This window comes from Rana temporaria, chromosome 6 (genome assembly GCF_905171775.1).
Source record: "Rana temporaria chromosome 6, aRanTem1.1, whole genome shotgun sequence".
Classification (NCBI taxonomy): Eukaryota; Metazoa; Chordata; class Amphibia; order Anura; family Ranidae; genus Rana; species Rana temporaria.
The window spans coordinates 9,882,457-9,908,314 of NC_053494.1; the positions used below are offsets into that span (position 1 = coordinate 9,882,457).

At 45.2% G+C, this 25,858-nt stretch overlaps 1 protein-coding gene across 2 annotated transcripts; it reads left to right on the forward strand.

The window, feature by feature from the left end:
* The first annotated feature begins 2 nt into the window (after positions 1-2).
* LOC120943037 (putative methyltransferase DDB_G0268948) lies at positions 3-24,579 on the forward strand. Of its 2 annotated transcripts, XM_040356099.1 has the most exons (9): positions 3-84; positions 567-647; positions 5,459-5,588; positions 8,694-8,854; positions 11,592-11,694; positions 14,125-14,235; positions 17,394-17,494; positions 21,457-21,594; positions 24,325-24,579. In XM_040356099.1, the coding sequence occupies exons 3-9, from the start codon at positions 5,478-5,480 to the stop codon at positions 24,413-24,415; spliced, it is 816 nt and encodes a 271-aa protein (XP_040212033.1). In that variant the 5' UTR covers positions 3-84; positions 567-647; positions 5,459-5,477; the 3' UTR covers positions 24,416-24,579. The 2 variants fall into 2 exon arrangements, with proteins under 2 accessions (XP_040212033.1, XP_040212032.1); XM_040356098.1 differs by lacking the exons at positions 3-84; positions 567-647 and adding an exon at positions 2,488-2,592.
* The last annotated feature ends 1,279 nt before the right edge of the window (positions 24,580-25,858 follow it).

Sequence of the window (25,858 nt, forward strand, 5' to 3'; positions counted from 1 at the left end):
AGGCGCACAACAATACAGAGGAAGGAGACGCAGGCGAAGTCGGCCACCCGTCCGTCCGTCGTCTGGAGGGAAGAGCTGCCCGGGGTAAGTGTTGGTTGGCAACACTACACAACATTGTAACAAAGTGTCATTTCTTCAGTGTTGTCACATGAAAAGATAGAAGAAAATATTTACAAAAATGTGAGGGATGTACTTACTTTTGTGAGATACTGTAGGTCTATACTCTCCAAAAAATTACAAATATTAACAATATCAATAATATTAACAAATAAAGAAAGTAAAGCACAGACTCCACGCACCGCCATCAGTGATCAGATTCCTGTGTTTTTGGGTGTGAACATGACGGTTCCCATCAGGACATCACCTGACATCACCTTCACCCTCTGTACTCTGCTGCTGCTTTCATCACATTATATACAAAGTGTACCAAGGGGGGTAAACAATGCAAAGATCCTGAGTCCACACTTGTTTACACACAATGTATCAGAATGTATCAGTGTAGTTTCTATGCAGTTGGATATGATTCTTTGTTGTTACATTGTATCATTCTCTCTCTATATTCTCAGCAGTGTGTGCTTCCCGTCTTTCCTCCATGTAGAGGTGGATGAGACCGGCTTTGGGTTCCTGGATCTCACACTGTGCGGAATGTATGTATGCTGTTCATTCATGTAGGGGTGCAGTATGGTGGGGGGGGCTGACCAATAAGTAAAATCTGAAAATAATCTCGTGTCCACTATAATAGTGAACTGCAAGCATACAGTGATAAACACCAAGATGTCATGTAAGATGAATGCTGCACTGTTTTTAAAAAATAAAGTAAAAAAAAAAAAAATATTGTATTTTTTTCAAAATTGTCGCTTTTTTGTTTATAGCGCAAAAAATAAAAACCGCAGAGGTGATCAAATACCACCAAAAGAAAGCTCTATTTGTGGGGAAAAAAGGACGCCAATTTTGTTTGGGAGCCACGCCGCACGACCGCGCAATTGTCAGTTAAAGCGACGCAGTGCCGGTATGAATTTTGGGGGGGGCCCAACACTGTTTTTTTTTTTTTTAGTTTTGGCATGGAGTTCCCTTTAATATCCTTATGGAATGGGGGGGGGGACCCACGCCAATTTTTTTCCTTGATTTTTATCTATATTACATTAGAGCCGCAATACATTTTTAATGACATTTTTTCCTTTATAAACTGTAAAAACACATGTAAAACACATGAGGCAGATGCGCCACTTTACAGGGAGACTAAGGGGACCCCCCCCCCCCCAAGCACGATATTTAAAGAAATATTACATTTTTATTGTTTCACTTTAAGCATTATTAAAATCACAGCTCCTGAAAAAACGGTTGTTTTAAAAACTTGTTTTTGCATTGATACATGTCCCCTGGGGCAGGACCCGGGTCCCCAAACACTTTTTATATCGCAATAGCTTGCATATAAGCCTTTAAAATGAGCACTTTTGATTTTTTAGGTTCGTCCCATAGACTTTAATAGGGTTCGCATGATCGCACAAATATTTTGTCTGTTCTGGCCCATCCCTAATCTCTCTATATTCCCAGAAGTGTGTGTTTCCTGTCTTCTACCTCCATGTAGAGGTGGATGAGTTTGGCTCCGGATTCCTGGATCTCACACTGTGCTGAATATACTGTATGTATGCTGTGCTTGGAAGTTTTGAGGTGTGTAGGCCAGATCCTCAAAAGAGATACGACGGAGTAACTGCTGTTACGCCGTCGTATCCCTGTTTCTAACTATGGAACTGATCCACAGAATCAGTTTTCCATAGTTAGGCAGAAGATCCGGCATGTGTAAGGGACTTACACTGCCGGATCTTAGGATGCAGTACCGCATCCGCCGCTGGGGGCATTTAGTGTCGAAATGCCGCCTCGGGTATGCAAATTAGCACTTACGGAGATCCACAAAGCTTTTCAGCTTCGTTTTTTCTCTGTAAGTTTTAGTTTGCAAACGCAAAATAAGGGCTGCTTTTACAAAGTGTAAACTGTTTACACCATGTAAAAGCAGACCCTTCTGTCCAGCGACGCGATTTTTTTTTTTGTTTTGAATTTTTTTTTTTTGCTGCAACTTTATTGACCCGTCGCGATCCACAAAGCTCGGCGTAACGTAATTTCGCGCTATGCACGTCGGGAAAATGACGTCACGAGCATGCGCAGTACGGCCGGCGCGGGAGCGCGCCTAATTTAAATGGGAATCGCCCCCATGAAAAGAGGAACGCCTTGCACCGGCGGAATTTAAGTTACACAGCCAAAAATTTCTAGGTAAGTGCTTTGTGGATCGGGCACTTGGGTAGAAATTTTAAGGCAGTGTAACTTAAATGGGAAAATTTACGTTACGCCGGCTCTTTGTGGATTACCCCTTTTAATTGTACATTAATGGATTCTGGTCAGCGATCTGCAGTATCTAATAATGGTATTTGGAGAAGGCAGTGCCAGGTCTGTCATTAACTTTAGGCCTGGTCCAAAGTTCACCAAAGTTCTATAGGAGGAAGGCAGGTAGTGGTCCACAGGTGTCACAACCTAATGAGTGTTTATCGCACAGCAAGCCGAGACAACGAGTGATCTCTGAACACCGGCATCACAGAGGTGAGTTCACATTCATTTGCATAGAAGTGCATGTCAGCCAATAACCTGTTCTTTTAGTTCTGGATGGAGTAGGAGAGGATATAGGCTGCTACTGGGGCTCTAGGCTTCCCTATTCTACTTAAGATGAGCATTTGTATTTGTTGCTGGAGACAGGGCCACCATCAGGAGGGTACAGGCAGTACATTTTTTTTGTTTTTATTAAAGGGCCCGGAGGTCCCCAGGGCCCCGGATGGCAAACCCCCCCTTTTTTTTTTTATATATTTATATTTTTGTTTATTTATTTTTTATTTTTTTATTAAATATCCCAGAGGTTCCCAGGGCCCCCGGATGGCAACCCCCCCCCCCCCCTTTTCCCTTTTTATTTTTTTTATATATTTTTTTATTTTATCTTTTCATTAAAGGGCCCAGTGGTCCCCAGGTGCCTGGATGGCTACCCCCCCCCCCTTTTTTTATATATACTTTTTTGTAAGTGGCCAAAGCCCCCTGACCTCAATTAGCTTCTCAATTCGTGGAAGCCCCCTCCACTTCTCAATTTGAGGTGCCAGCCCCCCCCCCCCGGTTCTCTGCTCCAGGGGGCCCATGCCTGAAGCTGTGTAAGGGGCCCCATAATTCCTGATGGCGGCCCAGGCTGGAGAGTTCCCCTCACTGCTTGTCTGGTAAAATGTTGTCAATGGATCAAGAAATCGCTTTATTGGAGCCCCAGATAGCAGTACAAACCTGACAGGGGTTCTAATCTTTCCCCACTCTATTTAAAACTGAGAAGAAAAGTGTTGGTTAGATGTACATTTAAACACATGTCATGTAACACATTTATTAAAGACTCTATTGGTGAGATCCCTCTGCTCAATTCCCCTCATCCCTTTGCTGAGTTTGCAGGTCTGTTCACCTGCTAAGCCCATTGTGAGGGGTTCCCACCATCACTGTACTGATTTCCCAGGTCTGTACACACGCTGTGCCCATTATGAGGGGTTCTCACCATCGATATGCTAAGTTCTCTGGTCTGTACACCTGCTGTGCCCATTATTAGGGGTTCCCACCATTGCTGTGCTGAGATACTGGCTCTGTACACCTGCTGTGCCCACTATGAAGGGTTCCCACCATCCCTGTGCTGAGTCCCTGGGTCTGTACACCTGATGTGCCCATTAAAAGGGGTTGCCACCATCCCTTTGTTCAGTTGCTGGATCTGTACATCTGCTGTGCCCACTATGAGGTGTTCCCACCATCCCTGTGCTGAGTTCCCGGGTCTGTACACCTGCTGTGCCCATTATGAGGGGTTCCCACCATCCCTGTGCTGAGTTCCGAGGTCTGTACACCTGCTATCACTTGGCAAATAAATTTAATAGAAACCATGCCTAAACATCAGGGTGCTACATAATACATGATTTATATATGACACTCACACTAGGAAGAACGGGGAAGGTTTGTTTACACTCACCTCTCCCCGTTCTTCCTCTCTGTGACCGATCGCGGGACACCGGTGGCGATCGGGTCCGCTGTTCCACCGGGGACGGTCACTGAGAGGAGGACCTGGTCGCGAGTGCACCGTCGGGGGTGCGTTCGTGACCCACGGCTGGGATCTTAAAGGGGACGTACATGTAAGCCCTTGTGCCCAGCCCTGCCATTTTGTTGACGTATATCGTTGTGCGGCGGTCCTCAATCGGTTAAAATGCAAAACATTGCATTTTTGGTTCAACAGACTTTAATGAAGAAGCTGCAGAAAAGCATGTAGAGTGTTTTTGCCACATTTTTAGCTAGATTCAGACAGACTTAGGCTGGCGTATCAGTAGATATGCCAGCCTAAGTCTGAATGTGCGCCCGCGCTAATTTAAGCGTATTCTGGTAACCAGATACGCTTAAATTAGGCTCAGATATGAGCGACGTAAGTGTCTTACACCCTCGTATCCTAAAGTGTAATTTTTAGGCTGACCGCTAGGTGGCGCTTCCATTGTGGTCGGCGTAGAATATGTAAATCACTACTTACGCCTATTCACGAACGTACGCCAGGCCGCCGCAGTACAGATACGCCGTTTACGTAACGCATTATCAGGCCTATAGTTATTCCATCAAATAGATGGAATAGTAATGTTAAAGTATGGCCGCAGTTCTGCTTCGAAATTTGAAAATGTTACGTCGTTTGCGTAAGTTGTCCGCGAATAGGGATTTACGTAGTTTACGTCCACGTCGAAATCAATAGGCCCGTGCGGCGGACTTAGCCGCAATGCACACTGGGAAATGTAGGCGCACGGCGCAATGGGCAGTTCCAAAAAAACATCAATAACGTCGGGTCAAGCCTAATTATAAAACACGCCCCCTCAGCCTAATTTGAATTAGGCGCCCTTACGCCCGCCCGCTTCAGGCTACGCCGCCGTAACTTAGCAGGCAAGTACATTGTGAATCATGTACTTGCCTCGCTAACTTACGGCGGCGTAGCCTAAATGCCATAAGCTACGCCGCCGCAAGTATGCGCTCGCCATCCTGAATCTAGCTATTTGTGTTTTTTAACCTGCCTAGCAACGAAATGGCCAAAAAAAAGCATAAAAATGCATTAAAAATATGCAAAACACACCGCATAGAAGCACTGCAGAAACAGATGAAAAGAAAAACTGCATAGGTGTGAACCAGCTTACCCAGGGAGGAGGTCATAGGATCATAGATCGAGAATGGTAGAGTTCCAAGAACAGAACCTCGGGGGGCCATATTTGCATGCAGGCCACCATAGTTATGCCCACATGCAATTCTGAACCTCTATGATTGAACGGAATGAAATCCAATGGAAGAAAGGGGAAGGTCTGGGACAGTCAGGTCAGGGAGAAAAGTGTTAGATGATGCAGGTTTCAACCTTTTTTTTTCTGTTTTTTCCTTCTAGGTGATAATCTGAGTCCAAAATGGCGACACGGCTGTTTGAAGGAAAGGAGCATGCGTCGTATTACCAAAAATTCAGGTTTGAGCCATCGCAAGAAATAATAGACCTTATCTTCAGTTACGTGGATGAAAGGGTGGGTGACGGCTTTTCATCTGATTTATGCCTGACTTCAATAGAAAGCAACTAACATTTTAAATAGAATTCATTTGCGTAAATGATATAAGCAGAGCTACTGAGCTTGTTCATTTAGGACCCATTCACACCTGAAAGTTTTCAGCCCGTAAAACGCCCATCTCAAAAGTTCCAAAACGCCCAACAAGCAAAATCCCATTCATTTTAATGGCCCCTGTCATAGGTGTGTGCACAGGGGCCCAGATTCAAGAAGCACTTGCGCCCGCGCAACCTGTGCTTACTTGCTCCGGTGTAACGAGTGCTCCTGATTCAGGAACCTCGTTACACCGAATGCAGCCTAGGATGTGACAGACATAAGCCTCCTTATGCCTTCATATCTCAGGCTGCATTCTTGCGTTGGCCGCTAGGGGGCGCGGCCATTGTGAACGGCGTATAGTATGCAAATTGCATACTACCACCGATTCACAAAAGTTGCGCGGGCCCTGCGCACGCAAGGTACGGAGTTTCCGTACGGCAACTTTAGCGCAAGGTTGCTCCTGCTAATAGCAGGGGCAACCAATGCTAAAGTATAGCTGCGCTTCCCGCTCGTGAAATTTAAATTTCACGTCATTTACGTAAGTGATTTGTGAATGGCGCTGGACGCCATTCACGTTCACTTAGAAGCAAATGACGTCCTTGCGACGTCATTTGCCGCAATGCACGTCGGGAAAGTTTCCCGACGGAGCATGCGCTGTTCGCTCGGCGCGGGAGCGCGCCTAATTTAAATGATTCCCGCCCCCGGCGGGATCATTTACATTAGGCGCCCTTACGCAGGGCTAATTAGCATAGCGCCCGCGCAATTTACGGAGCTACTGCTCCGTGAATCGCGTGGCAAATCAAAATATTTGCGTGGGCGCAGAGAAAAATCTTTGCTCTTTGCCCACGCAAATATTGCTCCGATCTACCTGAATCTGGGCCAGGGTGTGCCAGGGGTGCTTGGGCACACCCTAATGGAGCAAATTCCCCCTGTTTAAACTCCTGATATTTCACCAAAGCCCCCTAAAAAAAATAAAAAAAAAGTTAAAATAAAATAATAAACATCAAAACTACTGACACAGTCCATTGCCTTAATAACACGGGGGGTAGATTCAGGTAGGGGTCATCTTTACGCTACGCCGCCATAAATTACAGGAGCAAGTGCTATATTTACGAAGCACTTGCTCCGTAATTTGCGGCGGCGTAGCGTAAAAGGGGCCGGCGTAAGCGCGTGTAATTCAAATGATCCGGTAGGGGGCGTGGATCATTTAAATTAGGCGCGTTCCCGCGCCGAACGTACTGCGCATGCGCCGTCCCTAAAATTTCCCGACGTCAATTGCGGTAAATGACGTCGCAAGGACGTCATTGGTTTCGTGAACGTAAATGGCGTCCAGCGCCATTCACGGACGACTTACGCAAACAACGTAAAATTTTCAAATCGCGACGCGGGAACGACGTCCATACTTAACATTGGCTGCGCTTCCTAATAGCAGGAGCAATGTTACGACGAAAACGACTTACGCAAACGACGTAAAAAACTACCGCCGGGCGCACGTACGTTTGTGAATCGGCGTAAGTATGTAATTTGCATACTCTACGCTGACAACTACGGAAGCGCCACCTAGCGGCCAGCGTGAGAATGCACCCTAAGATACGACGGCGTAAGAGACTTATGCCAGTCGTATCTTAGGCTAATGTCGGCGTATCTAGCTTTCTGAATACAGAAAATAGATACGCCGGCGCAGCTTTGGAATTACGCGGCGTATCTATGGATACGCCGGCGTAATTCTTTCCTGAATCTACCCCACGGTCAGTATATATACACATGCATGCTCACATAGGTGTTTGAGCTTTGGGGTGCACACCTATGGCCCCTGTTCACATCTGAGCGTTCTGTCGCCTGAAGCAAAATGCCCTGATGCTCGAAAAAGTACATGAGCTTCTATTTAGGCAGATTACAGGCGCTTTTCTGCTTTTTACATGGGTGACCTTTTGACCTGTACAAAATCGCGCCCATGGGTAGGGGTACATTCACCAAAAAAAGTGCCAAAAAGTAAAAAAACACAATAGACAGTTTTGACAATTCCTTTATTAAAAAAAAAGTGTCCCGCGATGTACATCCTTAGTCAATCACGCCACCCAATGGACCCCCAAAAAATAGAAAAACAAAAATACTCCCCCTCCATGGCAGGCGTCCCACCAACTCTTGTCATTTTGCTGTGACAGCTGTTATATAGGCAAGGGCGCTGATGTAACCGAGTGACCCCACCGCCTCAAATGGCACATGATGTAAGAAGGGGGCGGGTTCACTCGGTTATGTCACCGGGTGGCCCCGCCCTTGCCTATATAACAGCTGTCACAGTCAAAGACAGCAGTCGGCAGGACGCCTCCCATAGAGACAGAGCTTCTTCGTTTTTTTTCAGGTCTGTTGGGCAGCATGATTGAAGATGAATGGACATCGTGGGACACTTTTTTAATAAAGGGATTGTTAAAAACGGTCTATTGTGGTTTTAAATTTTTGACACTTTTTTGGGTGAATGGGCAAGGGTACAAAGTACACCATACCCATTCACATAGGGGGTGGGATCTGGGGGTCCCCCTTGTTAAAGAAGGCTTCCATATTCTGATAAGCCCCCGTCCGCAAACCCCCCACAACCACCAGGCCAGGGTTGTGGGGATGAGGCCCTTGTGACCTTGTCCCCATCAACATGGGGACACAACCCAAGATGGCTTTCACATTTCCCGATGTTGGGCTTTAAGCAATGACATAGTTATGGCCAAATGAAGAGGCCCATAGTAGGAATGCAAAAATCGCTCTACTCCTCCGTACAGAGGTGAGAGCTGAATGGGTTAAAGTTCCTCTTTGTATTTCAGAGTTTTATCCACACACAATTGTTCACTACCTCTAACCATTAGAAAGAGGAAACAAGAAATGCTTAAAAATGTGTTCCAATCATTTTTGATCATATACTAAAAACATAAAGTTACATAAATCATTACTATGACATTATACAGTTAAACTGAAAACAACACTAGTGTGACACTAGTAGTGTCTCTCTGAAATATTTTGAAGGTGTTTCTGTCTTCCTAGTTACCCAAACCGTATGGATTTGCTGTGGACGTTGGCTGTGGATCGGGGCAGAACACAAGAATTCTCTCTCCATACTTCGAGAAAGTTCTCGGAACCGACATCAGTGAGGCTCAGTTAGAGGAGACCAAGAAAGCCCAGGGGTCACCCAATGTCACATACAGGTGGGGACATTCTAACAGTCTGTGTTTCATTACTTACACTCAGGGGACAACCAGGAACCTTGAGGCCTCGTACAGACGAGCGGACATGTCCGATGAAAACGTTCCGCGGACCGTTTTCATTGGACATGTCTGTTGGGATCATTTGGTCTGATGGCTGTACACACCATCAGACCAAATTCCCAGCGAACAGAATACTTGGTGACGTGGCAGCGACGTGGCGGCGACGATGACGCAGCGACGTGCGCGAACCCGGAAGTTCAATGCTTCCACGCATGCGTTGAATCACTTCGACGCCATGCGTGGGTTCTCGGGCCAGCGGACATGTCCGATGAGTTGTACTATGTCCGATGGACAGGCTTCCAGTGGACATGTTTCTTAGCATGCTAAGAAACATTTGTCCGCTGGAAACCTGTCCGCTAGGCCGGAAAACTGTCCGGTCGGCCCTACACACGGTCGGACATGTCCGCGGAAACTGGTCCGACGGACCAGTTTCAGCGGACATGTTCGGTCGTGTGTACGAGGCCTTAGTCGGGGGGGGGGGGGCGACCGGCCCGGCCCTGTTTGACCTAAAGAAAGTCTAACACTGGTGCTGCAGTGATTGCAGTTCCCCCTGCTTTCTACTTACCTGGTTATGTGGTTGGCAAGACCAGGTAGGCAGTAGAGACAGCTGCTTTGGGTGCTTCAGCAGGAGATGGCATAAAAAGGGCAGGACCTGCAACCTATGCTGCCGAAGTTATGTATAGCTCATGGGGAGGTCAACTTTGGACATTTTGCCTTGGGTGCTAAAGGACCTTGTATAGCCAGTGATTGCTGGGGTGAGCACTACTTAATTATGTTGTTGGGGTGAGCATTACTTAATTATGTTGTTGGGGTGAGCATTACTTAATTATGTTGTTGGGGTGAGCATTTGTTTTTTATGTTGTTGGGGTGAGCATTGGTTAGGTATGTACTATATTTGGTTATTTATGTTGTTGGAGGTGAGCATTAGTTAGTCGTGTTGTTGGGGTGAGCATTAGTTATTTATGTTGTTGGGGTGATCATTAGTTAGTTATGTTGTTGGGGTGAGCATTAGTTATTTATGTTGTTGGGGGTTAGCATTAGTTATTTATGTTGTTGGGGGTTAGCATTAGTTATTTATGTTGTTGGGGTGAGCATTAGTTAGGTATGTTGTTGGGGTGAGCATTAGCTAGTTATGTTGTTGGGGTGAGCATTAGTTATTTATGTTGTTGGGGTGAGCATTAGTTATTTATGTTGTTGGGGTGAGCATTAGTTATTTATGTTGTTGGGGTGAGCATTAGTTATTTATGTTGTTGGGGGTTAGCATTAGTTATTTATGTTGTTGGGGTGATCATTAGTTATTTATGTTGTTGGGGTGAGCATTAGTTAGTTATGTTGTTGGGGTGATCATTAGTTATTTATGTTGTTGGGGTGAGCATTAGTTAGTTATGTTGTTGGGGTGATCATTAGTTATTTATGTTGTTGGGGTGATCATTAGTTAGTTATGTTGTTGGGGTGATCATTAGTTATTTATGTTGTTGGGGGTTAGCATTAGTTATTTATGTTGTTGGGGTGAGCATTAGTTAGTCGTGTTGTTGGGGTGAGCATTAGTTAGTTATGTTGTTGGGGTGAGCATTAGTTAGGTATGTTGTTGGGGTGAGCATTAGTTATTTATGTTGTTGGGGTGAGCATTAGCTAGTTATGTTGTTGGGGTGAGCATTAGTTATTTATGTTGTTGGGGTGAGCATTAGTTATTTATGTTGTTGGGGTGAGCATTAGTTATTTATGTTGTTGGGGGTTAGCATTAGTTATTTATGTTGTTGGGGTGATCATTAGTTATTTATGTTGTTGGGGTGAGCATTAGTTAGTTATGTTGTTGGGGTGAGCATTAGTTATTTATGTTGTTGGGGTGAGCATTAGTTAGTTATGTTGTTGGGGTGAGCATTAGTTATTTATGTTGTTGGGGTGAGCATTAGTTATTTATGTTGTTGGGGTGAGCATTAGCTATTTATGTTGTTGGGGTGAGCATTAGTTAGTTATGTTGTTGGGGTGAGCATTAGTTAGGTATGTTGTTGGTGTGAGCATTAGTTAGTTATGTTGTTGGGGTGAGCATTAGTTGGGTATGTTGTTGGGGTGAGCATTAGTTAGTTATGTTGTTGGGGTGAGCATTAGTTAGTTATGTTGTTGTGGGTTAGCATTAGTTAGGTATGTTGTTGGGGGTTAGCATTAGTTAGGTATGTTGTTGGGGGTTAGCATTAGTTAGGTATGTTGTTGTGGGTTAGCATTAGTTAGGTATGTTGTTGGTGTGAATATTAGTTAGGTATGTTGCTGGTGTAAGAACCTGTTACATCATAGCCCATGCTTGGAATTAGTTCAAAATGTCCCCTCTCCTTCCTGGCACTCCCTCCGGGGCACTTGGCTGCTGAACCAGTACTTTGGTTAGGAGACCTTCATTTTTTAAGAGAATCCCTCACAAAATATCCTTCTACTGTTAGTGGGCTGTATGAAAATGGCAGTCAGGAAGGGGGGTGGTACCTGCATCCTCGCTGTCCCCTTTGCTGTGAGGATGCAATTCTGAGCAGGTTAGTTCTACAACTGCCGGTTTCCGGTTGAATGTGACTTGTGGATAATAACCACCAGAGCCTTGTGTCCTTTGGGGCAGGAGTACAGTGTCCGGAGTCAGGCTTTAAATCTAACCACATGGTGTCACTAAGTAATGTCTAACCCATCATTCTTGCAGTCTCTGTCCAGCTGAGAAGGTGCCGGTTGGTGACGTCTCTGTTGACCTACTAACTGCAAGTGCTGCCGCCCATTGGTTTAACATTGAGAAGTTTCTAAAAGAGGTAAAAACAAACTGAGACTTCTCCTATCATTTTTTTGGACCTATAAAATGTGCTGTACATTACATACACCTGACAACTAGGGATGAGCTTCGTGTTGGAGTCGAACCCATGTACATCGTATGTTCGACCGTGCGTCGAAATTTGAACGTTACAGGCCGTTCGCGCCAAATTCAAGTGGCGCGTCACGGCCCATAATTCACTGCGGCATTGCTGGCCGATGATTGGCCAAGCATGCACTATGACCCGCAGGGCCGATCCTAGGGTCACAGGCGCCTGGGTGCAGAAATATTTTTGGCGCCCCCGCATGGGCGTCGTCATTTTACTAATTCCTCCCCTTTACAAATGTTTCTATGGCAATGACTCAACCACAGAGATGCTCCTCCCACAAAGTCTTCATTACCCTGGGATCCTTACATGATCTCTTAACAATAAACAAAATACAGGAAGAGAAGCAGAGTACTTTATTGGGAGCTGGAGGGGGGCCTCTGTGATGGACACAGAGAGGGCTTCTGTTAGAGAGTCTGTTGGATGTTCGGCGCCCCCACCTCTGCAGGCGCCTGGGTGCAATGCACCCTGTGCACCCTGCCTAGGATCGGCCCTGATGACCCGCATACTTAGCCAATCACAGCGCGCAAAAAACGGAGAGCCATAATTGGCCAAAGCCAGGGTGGCTTTGGCCAATTATGGCTCAGGGGGTTTAGTTCACACCCCACACTATATAATGCTGCCTGGAAGTCGGCCTTGTGTAATGTGTTGCAGTGGTTTACAGAGAGAGACAGAGAGAGAGAGAGAGAGACATTTTGTGGAGTTAGATAGAGCAGGCAGGCTAGTCAGTTAGAGTTACAGGCCCGGATTCAGATACTTTGGAGTATCTTTAGGCGGGGCGTAACGTATCTCAGATACGTTACTTTAAGCCCTTTAAGCCCAGCCGTGGGGTCGCGGGCGCGTGCACGCAACCCAGTCCGAAGCTCTGTGACCGCGGCCGCGGGACTCGCAGACCCGATCGCCGCTGGAGTCCCGCGATCGGTCCCCGGAGCGGAAGAACGGGGAGAGCTGTGTGTAAACACAGCTTCCCCGTTCTTCACTGTGGCGCCGCGATCGATCGTGTGTTCCCTTATATAGGGAATCCCAATCGATGACGTCACACGTACAGCCACCCCCCCCTACAGTTGTAAACACACATGAGGTCATACATAACCCCATCAGCGCCCCCTGTGGTTAACTCCCAAACTGCAATTGTCATTTTCACAGTAAACAGTGCATTTTAAATGCATTTTTTGCTGTGAAAATGACAATGGTCTCAAAAATGTGTCAAAATTGTCCGAGGTGTCCGCCATAATGTCGCAGTCGTGAAAAAAGTCGATGATCGACGCCATTAGTAGTAAAAAATTTTTTTATAAAAATGCAATAAAACTATCCCCTATTTTGTAAACGCTATAAATTTTGCGCAAACCAATCGATAAACGCTTATTGCGTTTTTATTTACCAAAAATAGGTAGAAGAATACGTATCGGCCTAAACTGAGGATTTTTTTTATATATATATATATATATATTTTTTTTTTTTGGGGGGGGGGGGGATATTTATTATAGCAAAAAGTAAAAAATATTGCATTTTTTTTCAAAATTGACGCTCTATTTTTGTTTATAGCGCAAAAAATAAAAACCGCAGAGGTGATCAAATACCACCAAAAAAAAGCTCTATTTGTGGGGAAAAAAGGACGCCAATTTTGTTTGGGAGCCACGTCGCACGACCGCGCAATTGTCAGTTAAAGCGACGCAGTGCCAAATCGCAAAAACCTGGCCGGGTCCTTTAGCTGCCTAAAGGTCCGGGTCTTAAGTGGTTAAGCATCATTAAAATCGCTGCTCCAGAAAAAAACGACAGTTTTTTAAAACTTTTTTTTCCATTGATACATGTTCCCTGGGGCAAGACCCGGGTCCCCAAACTCGTTTTACGACAATAACTTGAATATTGGGCTCTAAAATTCGCACTTTTGAATTCGAACGTTCGAGTCCCATAGACTTCAAGGGGGTTCTAAAAGTTTGCGCGAAAGTTCGGTCCGTTCGAAGGTTCTGGTGCGAACCGAACGGGGGAGTGTTGGACTCATCCCTAGTCTTGGCAATCTTCTTATAGCCTAGACCGTCTTTATGTAGAGCAACAATTTTTTCTTTCTGATCCTCAGAGAGTTCTTTGCCATGAGGTTCCATGTTGAACTTCCAGTGACCAGTATGAGAGAGTGAGAGCGATAACATCTAATTTAACACACCTGCTCCCCATTCACACCTGAGACCTTGTAACACTAACAAGTCACATGACACCGAGGAGGGAAAATGGCTAATTGGGCCCAATTTGGAAATTTTCACTTAGGGGTGTGCTCACTTTTGTTGCCAGTGTTTTGCTGATATATTAATGTAGATGTCATCATTTCAGGTCGATCGGATCTTAAAGCCGGGAGGCTGCCTTGCTTTCTTCTCCTATCTCCCCTATATGGAAATTCACTACAAGGACCGCTCAGAACAGATGACTCAAGTCTTTGCAGAGGTCAGTACTGAATATCTTTGTGTTCTCAGTGTCCCTCGTCTAACATACTGCCTTGTCTGAGATACGGACAAAAAAATTGTGTAAAAAAAAAAAAAAAACGTCACATGACATTAAAAAAAAGTATCTGTATTCGGTATTGGCGAGTACTTGAAAAAAAGTATCGCTATTTGTCCTCGGTCTCAAAAAAGTGGTATCGGGACAACCCTAATAGTTAGGTTAAAAAAGACACAAGTCCATTTAGTTCAACCAATAAAATTCAACCAATGATATATTATGTATCATTTTAACCACTTCCGGACCGCCGCATGTAGATATACATCGGCAGAATGGCACGGACAGGCACATTGGCGTGAAAAATTAACATTCAGCGCCAAGCATAATAATTTAAATTGAAAATAAAAAATGAAATAAAAGCTGCACCTCAAAAACAATACTGATTGTGATAATTGAAAAAATGTGTAGAGGGCGCTAAACCACTCAGTGCTACTGAATAGTAAACCAGCGTGCTGGGTGAGAATTTAAATACAATAGACTTCTATTATAAAATATAAATATAATATTAAATTCCAAAAGTGTCTCTGTGTCCAAAAAAAGACCCCTCAGAATCTTAAAAAGGTCCCAATAAGTGTTCAATCAATGCATCACATGTAAAAGAGAAAAAACAAATCTTCTTTCTTGAATATTCTTTATGTGCAAAAAAGGAAAAGGAAAGCCGTCACCAACAAATCCAATCTTCTTAATCACCCTCTAATTGGTGTTGAAGCAAACAAATGTGCTTACCAGAATTAGTGGACTATTATGGTTAAACAATAGTCTGCTAGACATATGCAGGATTGTGCCTGCATGCACATCGGACAGGAAATCAATAATGAGCCTCAATGCCAGGGATTCCAGATAAGATATAAATGAAAAAAGAAAGGCAATGGAGATGCCAATAGTGTATTATTGCTTAAAATTTATTGTATATAAAAAAATGTAAAAAACAAAAGACAAATGGCCTAGATGGCCTCTTACTTCTAAAAGTGCCTACCCGGCACTGGGGCTGCAGGCGTATCACCGCTACCTTGCGGTGCGGTAAGAGGCAGGGTCGTCTGGTCCGGTGCTAGCTCCGTAGCACGGCTCGGCGTCCCGGCTGACAGCTCGTACGGGCAGGGAGGCACGTCACGTGATCGGGTCCGCCTCCGACGTACGTTTCGTCGGGTACAACGTCTTCAGGGGGGCGTACGTTTCGTCGGGTACAACGTCTTCAGGGGGCGTCGGAGGCGGACCCGATCACGTGACGTGCCTCCCTGCCCGTACGAGCTGTCAGCCGGGACGCCGAGCCGTGCTACGGAGCTAGCACCGGACCAGACGACCCTGCCTCTTACCGCACCGCAAGGTAGCGGTGATACGGTGATACGGTGATACGCCTGCAGCCCCAGTGCCGGGTAGGCACTTTTAGAAGTAAGAGGCCATCTAGGCCATTTGTCTTTTGTTTTTTACATTTTTTTATATACAATAAATTTTAAGCGATAATACACTATTGGCATCTCCATTGCCTTTCTTTTTTCATTTATATCTTATCTGGAATCCCTGGCATTGAGGCTCATTATTGATTTCCTGTCCGATGTGCATGCAGGCACAATCCTGCATATGTCTAGCAGACTATTGTTTAACCATAATAGTCCACTAATTCTGGTAAGCACATTTGTTTGCTTCAACACCAATTAGAGGGTGATTAAGAAGATTGGATTTGTTGGTGACGGCTTTCCTTTTCCTTTTTTGCACATAAAGAATATTCAAGAAAGAAGATTTGTTTTTTCTCTTTTACATGTGATGCATTGATTGAACACTTATTGGGACCTTTTTAAGATTCTGAGGGGTCTTTTTTTGGACACAGAGACACTTTTGGAATTTAATATTATATTTATATTTTATAATAGAAGTCTATTGTATTTAAATTCTCACCCAGCACGCTGGTTTACTATTCAGTAGCACTGAGTGGTTTAGCGCCCTCTACACATTTTTTCAACAGGCACATTGGCGTACCTGTACGTCCCTGCCTAGACGTGGGTCGGGGGTCCGATCGGGACCCCCCCGCTACATGCGGTGGTCGGAAACCCGCGGGGAGCGATCCGGGACGAGGGCGCGGCTATTCATTTCTAGCCGCTCCGTCGCGATCGCCCCCCGGAGCTGAAGAACGGGGAGAGCCGTATGTAAACACAGCTTCCCTGTGGCGGCGCATCGATCGAGTGATCCCTTTTATAGGGAAGACACGATCGATGACGTCAGTCCTACAGCCACACCCCCCCTACAGTTGTAAACACACACAAGGTGAAACATAACTCCTACAGCGCCCCCTGTGGTTAACTCCCAAACTGCAACTGTCATTTTCACAATAAACAATGCAATTTAAATGCAATTTTTGCTGTGAAAATGACAATGGTCCCAAAAATGTGTCAAAATTGTCCGAAGTGTCCGCCATAATGTCGCAGTCACAAAAAAAATCGCTGATCGCCGCCATTAGTAGTAAAAAAATGTAAAAAAATAAAACTATCCCCTATTTTGTAAACGCTATAAATTTTGCGCAAACCAATCGATAAACGCTTATTACGATTTTTTTTTACCAAAAATAGGTCGAAGAATACGTATCGGCCTAAACTGAGAAAAAAAAAATGTTATATATGTTTTTGGGGGATATTTATTATAGCAAAAAGTAAAAAACGTCGCACAACCGCGCAATTGTCTGTTAAAGCGACGCAGTGCCGAATTGTAAAAACCCCTTGGGTCATTTAGCAGCATATTGGTCTGGTCCTTAAGTGGTTAAAAGAACATTTTCAATACTTATTTTTTACCGCAACTTTCCAGAAAAAAAGCAGCTTTGAAAAAATGGGGGAATAAATGTTTTTTCACATTTTTTTTTTTTTTCTGGCCTTCCCATTTCTAAGTATGTTGGACCTTTACAGGGAGGCTGTTGCTTCTCCTACTACTCTGCAGCTGCTGGCAGAGGACAGGCTTTTCTATTCAGGGTGTGGCTGCTTTCTAAAGAAAAAAAATGAAACGTAAGACTTTGCACACCTTTTATTTTGATGCCCCCAGAATTCATTAAATAATTATTTTTATAAATATACAACCATTGTCTTCATCTGTTAAAAAAAATATATATATTTATTTTCCAGATCGAAGCTACTCTGGCCCCATATGAGCATGAGAAGTTTGAACATCTCAGGAATGGATACAAGGAAATCTATGAAGCCATCCCATACCCCGACAAAAGAAGGTCCGACTGCATCTATGTATCAATCATCTGATGTGTTATAACCTGTCACCGGCTCCCCTGGTCCTTTAAGGGGTTCTTCAGGAATTCCCAATCATGTGATCACTATGAAATGACACTTAAATGTTTTATGCAGAATTAAGTTATAAAAAGAAATGTTAACAAATTTATCAGTGCCCATCAGTGCAGCCCCACCTGTGCTCATCAATGCAGCCTACCTGTGCCCAACAATGCAGCCCCACCTGTGCCCAACAATGCAGCCCCACCTGTGCCCAACAATGCAGCCTACCCAGGGCCGTCTTTAATATGGTTTGGGCCCTGGGCAAACATTTTTTTTGGGCCCCCCTCCAGCTTATTTTGGGCCTGGCTAGTTAACATGCATGTGTTTTGGCGGACCTCATTTGTGCAGGCACAGCAGCCCATTGATTTGAATGGACTGTCATGCCTTTGTATATATAAAAAATAAAAGAAATAAAGAAATATATTAAAAAAGTTTTTTTTATATAAAAAAAGGGGGGTTGTCATCCGGGGCCCTGGGGACCTCCAGACCTCTAAAAAAAATTGGCCCTTTAATAAAAAATAAAATAAAAATATATTAAAAAATATATTTTTATTATTTAAAAATAAATAAAAAAAAGGGGGGTTGCCATCTGGGGCCCTGGGGACCCCTAAAAAAAAATTGGCCCTTTAATAAAAAATAAAAATATATTAAAAAAAAATATATATTTTTTTATTTAAAGATGAATAAAAAAAAAGGGGGGTTGCCATCTGGGGCCCTGGGGACCTCCGGACCCCTAAAAAAAAAGGGGGTTCAAAGGGGGTTGCTTTGGGCCCCCAACAGTGACAGGGCCCTGGGCAGCTGCCCCTGTTTGTCCTATGGTAAACACGGCCCTGAGCCTACCTGTGCCCAACACTTCTCTTATGGCGGAGCAGGTAAGAGGGAGACCTTTCCCATCTCCCGGTTGGCACACAGCGAGATAATAGTAATGCGCACAGGGTGATAAGGGTGTGCCCAGGCACCTCTTACACACCCCAATGCGCATGCCTATGGTATTCTCTATATTAATCACCCTTGTTTATATCACTTGTACAGCACCACAGCATGCAGGGCTGGACTGAGACAAAAATTTGGCCCTGGACTTCATCCAGACTGGCCCACTTTAATTGGTATTTGGAAAGGCCAGGGTGGTATACGGACAGACCAGGGTGGTATATGGACAGGCTAGGGTGGTATACGGACTGGCTAGGATGGTATACAGACAAGAGACGGTGGTATACGGACAGGCTAGGGTGGTATACGGACAGGCTAGGATGGTATACAGACAGGAGATGGTGGTATACTGACAGGCTTGGGTGGTATACAGACAGGCTAGGATGGTATACGGACAGGAGACGATGGTATAAGGACAGCTAGGTTGGTGTACAGACAAGCTAGGATGGTATACGGACAGGCCAGGGTGGTATAAGGATAGGCTAGGGTGGTATACGGACAGGCCAGGGTGGTAGCTAGGGTGGTATACGGACAGGCTAGGATGGTATACGGACAGGCTAGGATGGTATACGGACAGGCTTGGGTGGTATACAGACAGGCTAGGATGGTATACGGACAGGATACGATGGTATACGGACAGGCTAGGATGGTATACAGACAGGCTAGGGTGGTATACGGACAGGATACGATGGTATACAGACAGGCTAGGATTGTATACGAACAGGATACAATGGTATACAGACAGGCTAGGATGGTATACGGACAGGCTAGGGTGGTATACAGACAGGCTAGGATGGTATACGGACAGGATACGATGGTATACGGACAGGCTAGGATGGTATACAGACAGGCTAGGGTGGTATACGGACAGGATACGATGGTATACGGACAGGCTTGGGTGGTATACAGACAGGCTAGGATGGTATACGGACAGGCTAGGATGGTATACGGACAGGCTAGGGTGGTATACAGACAGGCTAGGATGGTATACGGACAGGATACGATGGTATACGGAAAGGATACGATGGTATACGAACAGGATAAGATGGTATACAGACAGGCTAGGATGGTATACAGACAGGATACGATGGTATACAGACAGGCTAGGATGGTATGCGGACAGGATACGATGGTATACGGACAGGATACGATGGTATATGGACAGGCTAGGATGGTATACAGACAGGATACGATGGTATACGGACAGGCTAGGATGGTATACGGACAGGCTAGGGTGGTATACAGACATGCTAGGATGGTATACGGACAGGCTAGGGTGGTATACAGACATGCTAGGATGGTATACGGACAGGATACAATGGAATACAGACAGGCTAGGATGGTATACAGATGGTATACAGACAGGCTAGGATGGTATACGGACAGGCTAGGATGGTATACAGACAGGATACGATGGTATACGGACAGGCCAGGGTAGTATATGAACAGGCTAGTGTAGTGTATAGACAGTAGAGGCAGGCTAGAAGCTGTCAGGGCACGCTGGGAGTTCTGGTTCCACAACAGCTGGCAGGTGACAGTCCACTTCTCAGGTCATAGCTGGCCTCCTGTCTCCACCCACCATATCCTGAGCTTTGGCACTGAAGGCCCTCCAGGGCCAGGTCTTCCTCAGTGATGATGTCCGTATGCAGAGCAGAAAAATGCCCTCCGGGTCCGGGAGCCAGGCATGGCCATCAAAGTTCCAAGCCAGCTGCTGACCATGAAGTGGAGAGGGGGGAGTGCAGGTCACCGGGGATGAACACCAGGGAGAGCAGCACTGCTTGGTGCAGGCGAGTGGGAAACCTGGGAATTCCCACTACAGAGAGAGACCCCCAGAACTCCTCAGTCCAGGCTGCAAAATGAGAGCAATCACACGAAAGATGTCTCTCCCTCACTGTACACTCCGAATGGTGCCCACACAGCGCTGCCCGGACACACTGTGCCCTACACACTGCACTGAACAGCAGCAATTATGCACAGGAAGGCAGCCATAGGTGTGTGCAGCCTTTTGCATTAGGGGGTGTGCACCTCAAAGCTCAAACACACATTCATGGATGGTGTCAGTAGAGCAGTGGATGGTGTCAGCAGGGATGGGATTTGTGTTTGTAGTTTTTTTTATTATCTTATTTTGTTATTACTTTAAAAAAAAAAAAAAAAAAAATTATATATTTTTTTTATTATTATTCTTTTTTTTTTTTTACAATTTGTAAGGAGCCCCATTGAGGGGCTTTGGTAAAATAGTAGAGAAAGGGACTGAGAAGGAACTGAGGACAAAGATTCCCCAGTCCCTTTCTCTGTAGCCTCAGCTGTCACTGGGGTAGGTGCGTTCAGAGGGCGTAAGGTGATAAGGGTGTGCCCAGGCACATCCGGCACACCCTGTGTGTACGCCTATGGAGGCAGCACACATAGGGTGACCACATTTCCAAACTACCATTCAGGGACACCCTCCCTTCCCAAAAATCAGCTTGTGGTGTAACGAATCACAGCACAGTGATTGGACACAAGAGGCGGGATTTATGATTTCTCCAATCACAAGCAGGGGGTGGGGATTGTGCTCCTCCAGGCATTCCCGGCCAGGACAAGTACTGTCAGTGAGTAAAGCGGTGATGTGGCGGCCTTTTTTGGGGCATCAGATTGGCCCTGGGGGGGTGGCTGTATCAGTTTCATTCCGGGACACTGTATTGTCCTGGAATGAATGTGCCCGGGACAGACCTGCAAAATGCGGGCAATCCGGGACACGTGGTCACCCTAAGCACACAGTGAGCGACACTCCAGACGTAGACCGTCAGAGTCAGCACAGACAGGAGCTGTCACTGAACCCGGCCCACTGAGCCATCAGCCCACCGGGAAATTCCCAGTAGTCCCGATGGGCAGTACATGCCTGACAGCATATGATCCCACTGTATAAATAACTGATAATAGGAATGTAAGGATTGCATTTGTTTTCCTTAACTCACAGTGATATTTGCCTTTGCAGGATAGAAAACATTGTGACCAAGATCCGAATGCCATTGGCAGGGCTGATGGGTCTTATTCAGACCTTCTCCATGTTCCAGACGTATCTTAGGACGGAGCCTGAGGAAGCGAAGGAAATGATAAGAACAGTAGAGGAAAGGTGAGACTGTAGGTGAATGGGACAGGAAATAGCAGCCGGGTATGTTTGAAGGACAATAAAAGGTAGAAATCTTGCGGCAATGTTGCCACCCTGTGGACAGAGTGATCTTAGAAGAACACAAAGCTTCACAAATAGCTGGATTCAGAAAGAGTTAAGCCGGCGTATCAGTAGATACGCTGTCGTAACTCTGAATCTGCGCCGTCGTATCTTTAAGTGTATTCTCAAATTGAGATACACTTAAATCTAGCTAAGATACGACTGCCGGCGCTGTCGTATCTTAGCTGTCTAGTTCGGCCGGCCGCTAGGGGCGTGAACTCTGATTTACGCCTAGAATGCGTAAATCAGCGAGATACGCCTATTCACGAACGTACGCTTGCCCATCGCAGTAAAGATACGCCGTTTACGTAAGGCGTTTTCAGGCGTAAAGTTATTTCACCAAAAAGCTGGCCTAGCCAATGTTAAGTATGGCCGTCGTTCCCGCGTCGAATTTTGAAAATTTTACGTCGTTTGCATAAGTCGTCCGTGAATGGGGCTGGACGTAATTTACGTTCACGTCAAAACCAATAAGTCCTTGCGGCGTACTTTGGAGCAATGCACACTGGGATATTCCACGGATGGCGAATGCGCCGTTCGTGAAAACGTCAATCACGTTGGGTCACATAACATTTACATAAAACACGCCCCCCTGTTCAACATTTGAATTAGGCGGGCTTACGCCGGCCTATTTACGCTACGCTGCCGTAACTTAGGAGGCAAGTGCTTTGAGAATACTGCACTTGCCCATCTAAGTTGCGGAGACGTAACGTAAATAGGATACGTTACGCCCGCTCAAAGATGCGCCGATCCACGTGAATCTGGGCCAGGGTCTGCAGGTAAGTCACCTGTACACAACAATAGGACACAGCAAAGGACTAAAACTTCAAGTGACAAGGGAATTTAAACTTGGATAGTTGGCAGGTATGAGGCAGCTGCTTTGGGCCCCACAACAATGACAGGGCACAGGGCAGCTGTCCCTTTTGCCCTGCATTAAAGACAACCCTGAGCACAGCATTTATACACAAAAACCTTTCCCCTAGACTAAGGTGACAAGATTTTTTAAATGAAATCCGGGGACATATTGTTTCTTTACTAGTAATGGCAACAATCAGCGACTCTCTGCCCATCGCCGCCCACCTCACAGCCTCTCAAGTCTTACTCTCCGGGCCCCGGCTACTACTGGATGGGGAGCGGAGGAATATCACTCCGCCAGGGAAGGCAAGGAGATAGGCAGGAGGCTGGCCAGGATTTGAGCCAAGGCAGAAGAACATGCGAGCGAAGCTGAAGAAATATTCCCTCCGCTCCGACCAGCACATGATCAAGGGGCACAGATAGCGGGAAAAATACAACCCCCCTATTGCTTACATTGGTGGTCAGTGGGAAGAATGTTCCTTACATTGGTGATCAGTGAGAAGAATGTCCCTTACATTGGTGATCAGTGAGAAGAATGTCCCTTACATTGGTGATCAGTGGGAAGAATGTCCCTTACATTGGTGATCAGTGAGAAGAATGTCCCTTACATTGGTGATCAGTGGGAAGAATGTCCCTTACATTGGTGATCAGTGAGAAGAATGTCCCTTACATTGGTGATCAGTGAGAAGAATGTTCCTTACATTGGTGATCAGTGGGAAGAATGTTCCTTACATTGGTGATCAGTGAGAAGAATGTCCCTTACATTGGTGATCAGTGAGAAGAATGTCCCTTACATTGGTGATCAGTGAGAAGAATGTTCCTTACATTGGTGATCAGTGGGAAGAATGTTCCTTACATTGGTGGTCAGTGAGAAGAATGTTCCTTACATTGGTGATCAGTGAGAAGAATGTTCCTTACATTGGTGATCAGTGGGAAGAATGTTCCTTACATTGGTGATCAGTGGGAAGAATGTTCCTTACATTGGTGGTCAGTGAGAAGAATGTTCCTTACATTGGTGATCAGTGAGAAGAATGTTCCTTACATTGGTGATCAGTGGGAAGAATGTTCCTTACATTGGTGATCAGTGGGAAGAATGTTCCTTACATTGGTGATCAGTGAGAAGAATGTTCCTTACATTGGTGATCAGTGGGAAGAATGTTCCTTACATTGGTGATCAGTGAGAAGAATGTCCCTTACATTGGTGATCAGTGAGAAGAATGTTCCTTACATTGGTGATTAGTGGGAAGAATGTTCCTTACATTGGTGATCAGTGAGAAGAATGTTCCTTACATTGGTAATCAGTGGGAAGAATGCCCCTTACATTGGTGATCAGTGGGAAGAATTTCCCTTACATTGGTGGTCAGTGGAAAGAATGCTTTCCTTATAGTGGTGTTCATAATGCCATCCTTATATACAGCTAAAACTATCATTGGTGTCATGTAGCTGGCTTTGCCAAGTGGCTTTGGCCCAGAACTATGTAGGCACCAACATATAGGAGATCAATCATCCACAGCTCAAGGAACACCAAGCAACCTCTGGAGGAACCTTAGGCTTCCATGGAACCATGGTTGAGAATGGTTGACTTAGATATTTTCCAGAATCATTAAGGTCCAGTTATGAGAGAATGATGCCTTTTGTTATGGGACTTGCAGAGAGGGAAGGGGAAATGATCTGCCAACAATGAACCACCTGATTTCAGTGGCACAGGTTTTAGGTTTGGAGGGATTGGGTTCAATGTATTATTCTTTGGCAATGTTTTCATGTTCATGAATTCTGCTTCAGGTTCCTTCAGATCATAGGGACGTCCTCCATTGAAACGGAGGTTGAACTTTGCTTCCAAAACTTCCTGGTGTTGGCTTCTAAACCTCAGTGAAGCAAGGATTTGGAAAACCAACGCTGAACCCTGCAAGACGTGTCCGGAGACCCCGCTGATCAGTATTTTACCATATCAATGTTCTGTTAACAGTTTCTATATGTCAGATGTACAATTTGGCGCAATGTATAAAATCAGACCAATAAGAGAATATTGTATAAGCGTGTGTATTGTCTGTGGTCATTTATCTTCAGCCACCGCTGTGTAGGAGGAGTCACCCCCAATCCCGCATCTTGGTAACCGTTCTAGGGGTGCCTCAGAACAACATGGCAAGGCCTATATGGAGTAGACACGGGCCATTCGTTTAGTTCTGAATTAGTATTTTAACAAATTTTGACAAATTAGTAAATTCCAAAATTACAGAAATGGAAAAATTCAAAGGGCCAGATCCACAAAGAACTTACGGCGGCGTATCTATTGATACGCCGCGTAAGTTCTACGATGCGCCCTCATATCTTTGTTTTGTATCCACAAAACAAGATATGCCGGAATGTGGGCTAGATCTGACTGACGTACGTCGTCGGATCTAAGGTGCATATTTACGCTGGCCGCTAAGTGGCGCTTCCGTTGATTTCCGCGTAGAGTATGCAAATTAGCTAGATACGCCGATCCTCAAACGTACGTCCACCCCGGTGCATTTTTTTTACGTTGTTTACGTAAGGCTTTTTTCGGCGTAACGTTACCCCTGCTCTATGAGGCGTACGCAATGTTAAGTATGGACGTCGGGTGCGTCGAATTTTCCATCGTTTACGTCGTTTGCGTAAAACGTTCGCGAATAGGGCTTTGCGTAAATTACGTTCGCGTCGAAAGTATTGGCTATTTGCGACGTGATTTCGAGCATGCGCACTGGGATACGCCCACGGACGGCGCAATGCGCCATTCAAAAAAAATGTCATTTACGTGGGGTCAAGAAAACACGCCCACATCTTAGTCATTTGAATTTCGCGCCCTTAAGCCGACACATTACACTACGCCGCCGTAACTTACGGCGCAAATTCTTTCTGGATACGGAAAATACACTGTAAGTTACGGCGGCGTAGTGTATCCGAGATACGCTACGCCTGCCTAAAGATAGGCAGATCTTTGTGGATCTGGCCCAAAGATTCTAAATACGGAAATTAAAAAATGCAATAAAACTATCCCCTATTTTGTAAACGCTATAAATTTTGCGCAAACCAACCGATAAACGCTTATTGCAATTTTTTTTACCAAAAATATGTAGAAGAATACGTATCGGCCTAAACTGAGGAAAAAAAAAGTTTTTTTTATATATTTTTGGGGGATATTTATTATAGCAAAAAGTAAAAAATATTGAATTTTTTTCAAAACTGTCGCTCTATTTTTGTTTATAGCGCAAAAAATAAAAACCGCAGAGGTGATCAAATACCACCAAAAGAAAGCTATATTTGTGGGAAAAAAAGGACGCCAATTTTGTTTGGGAGC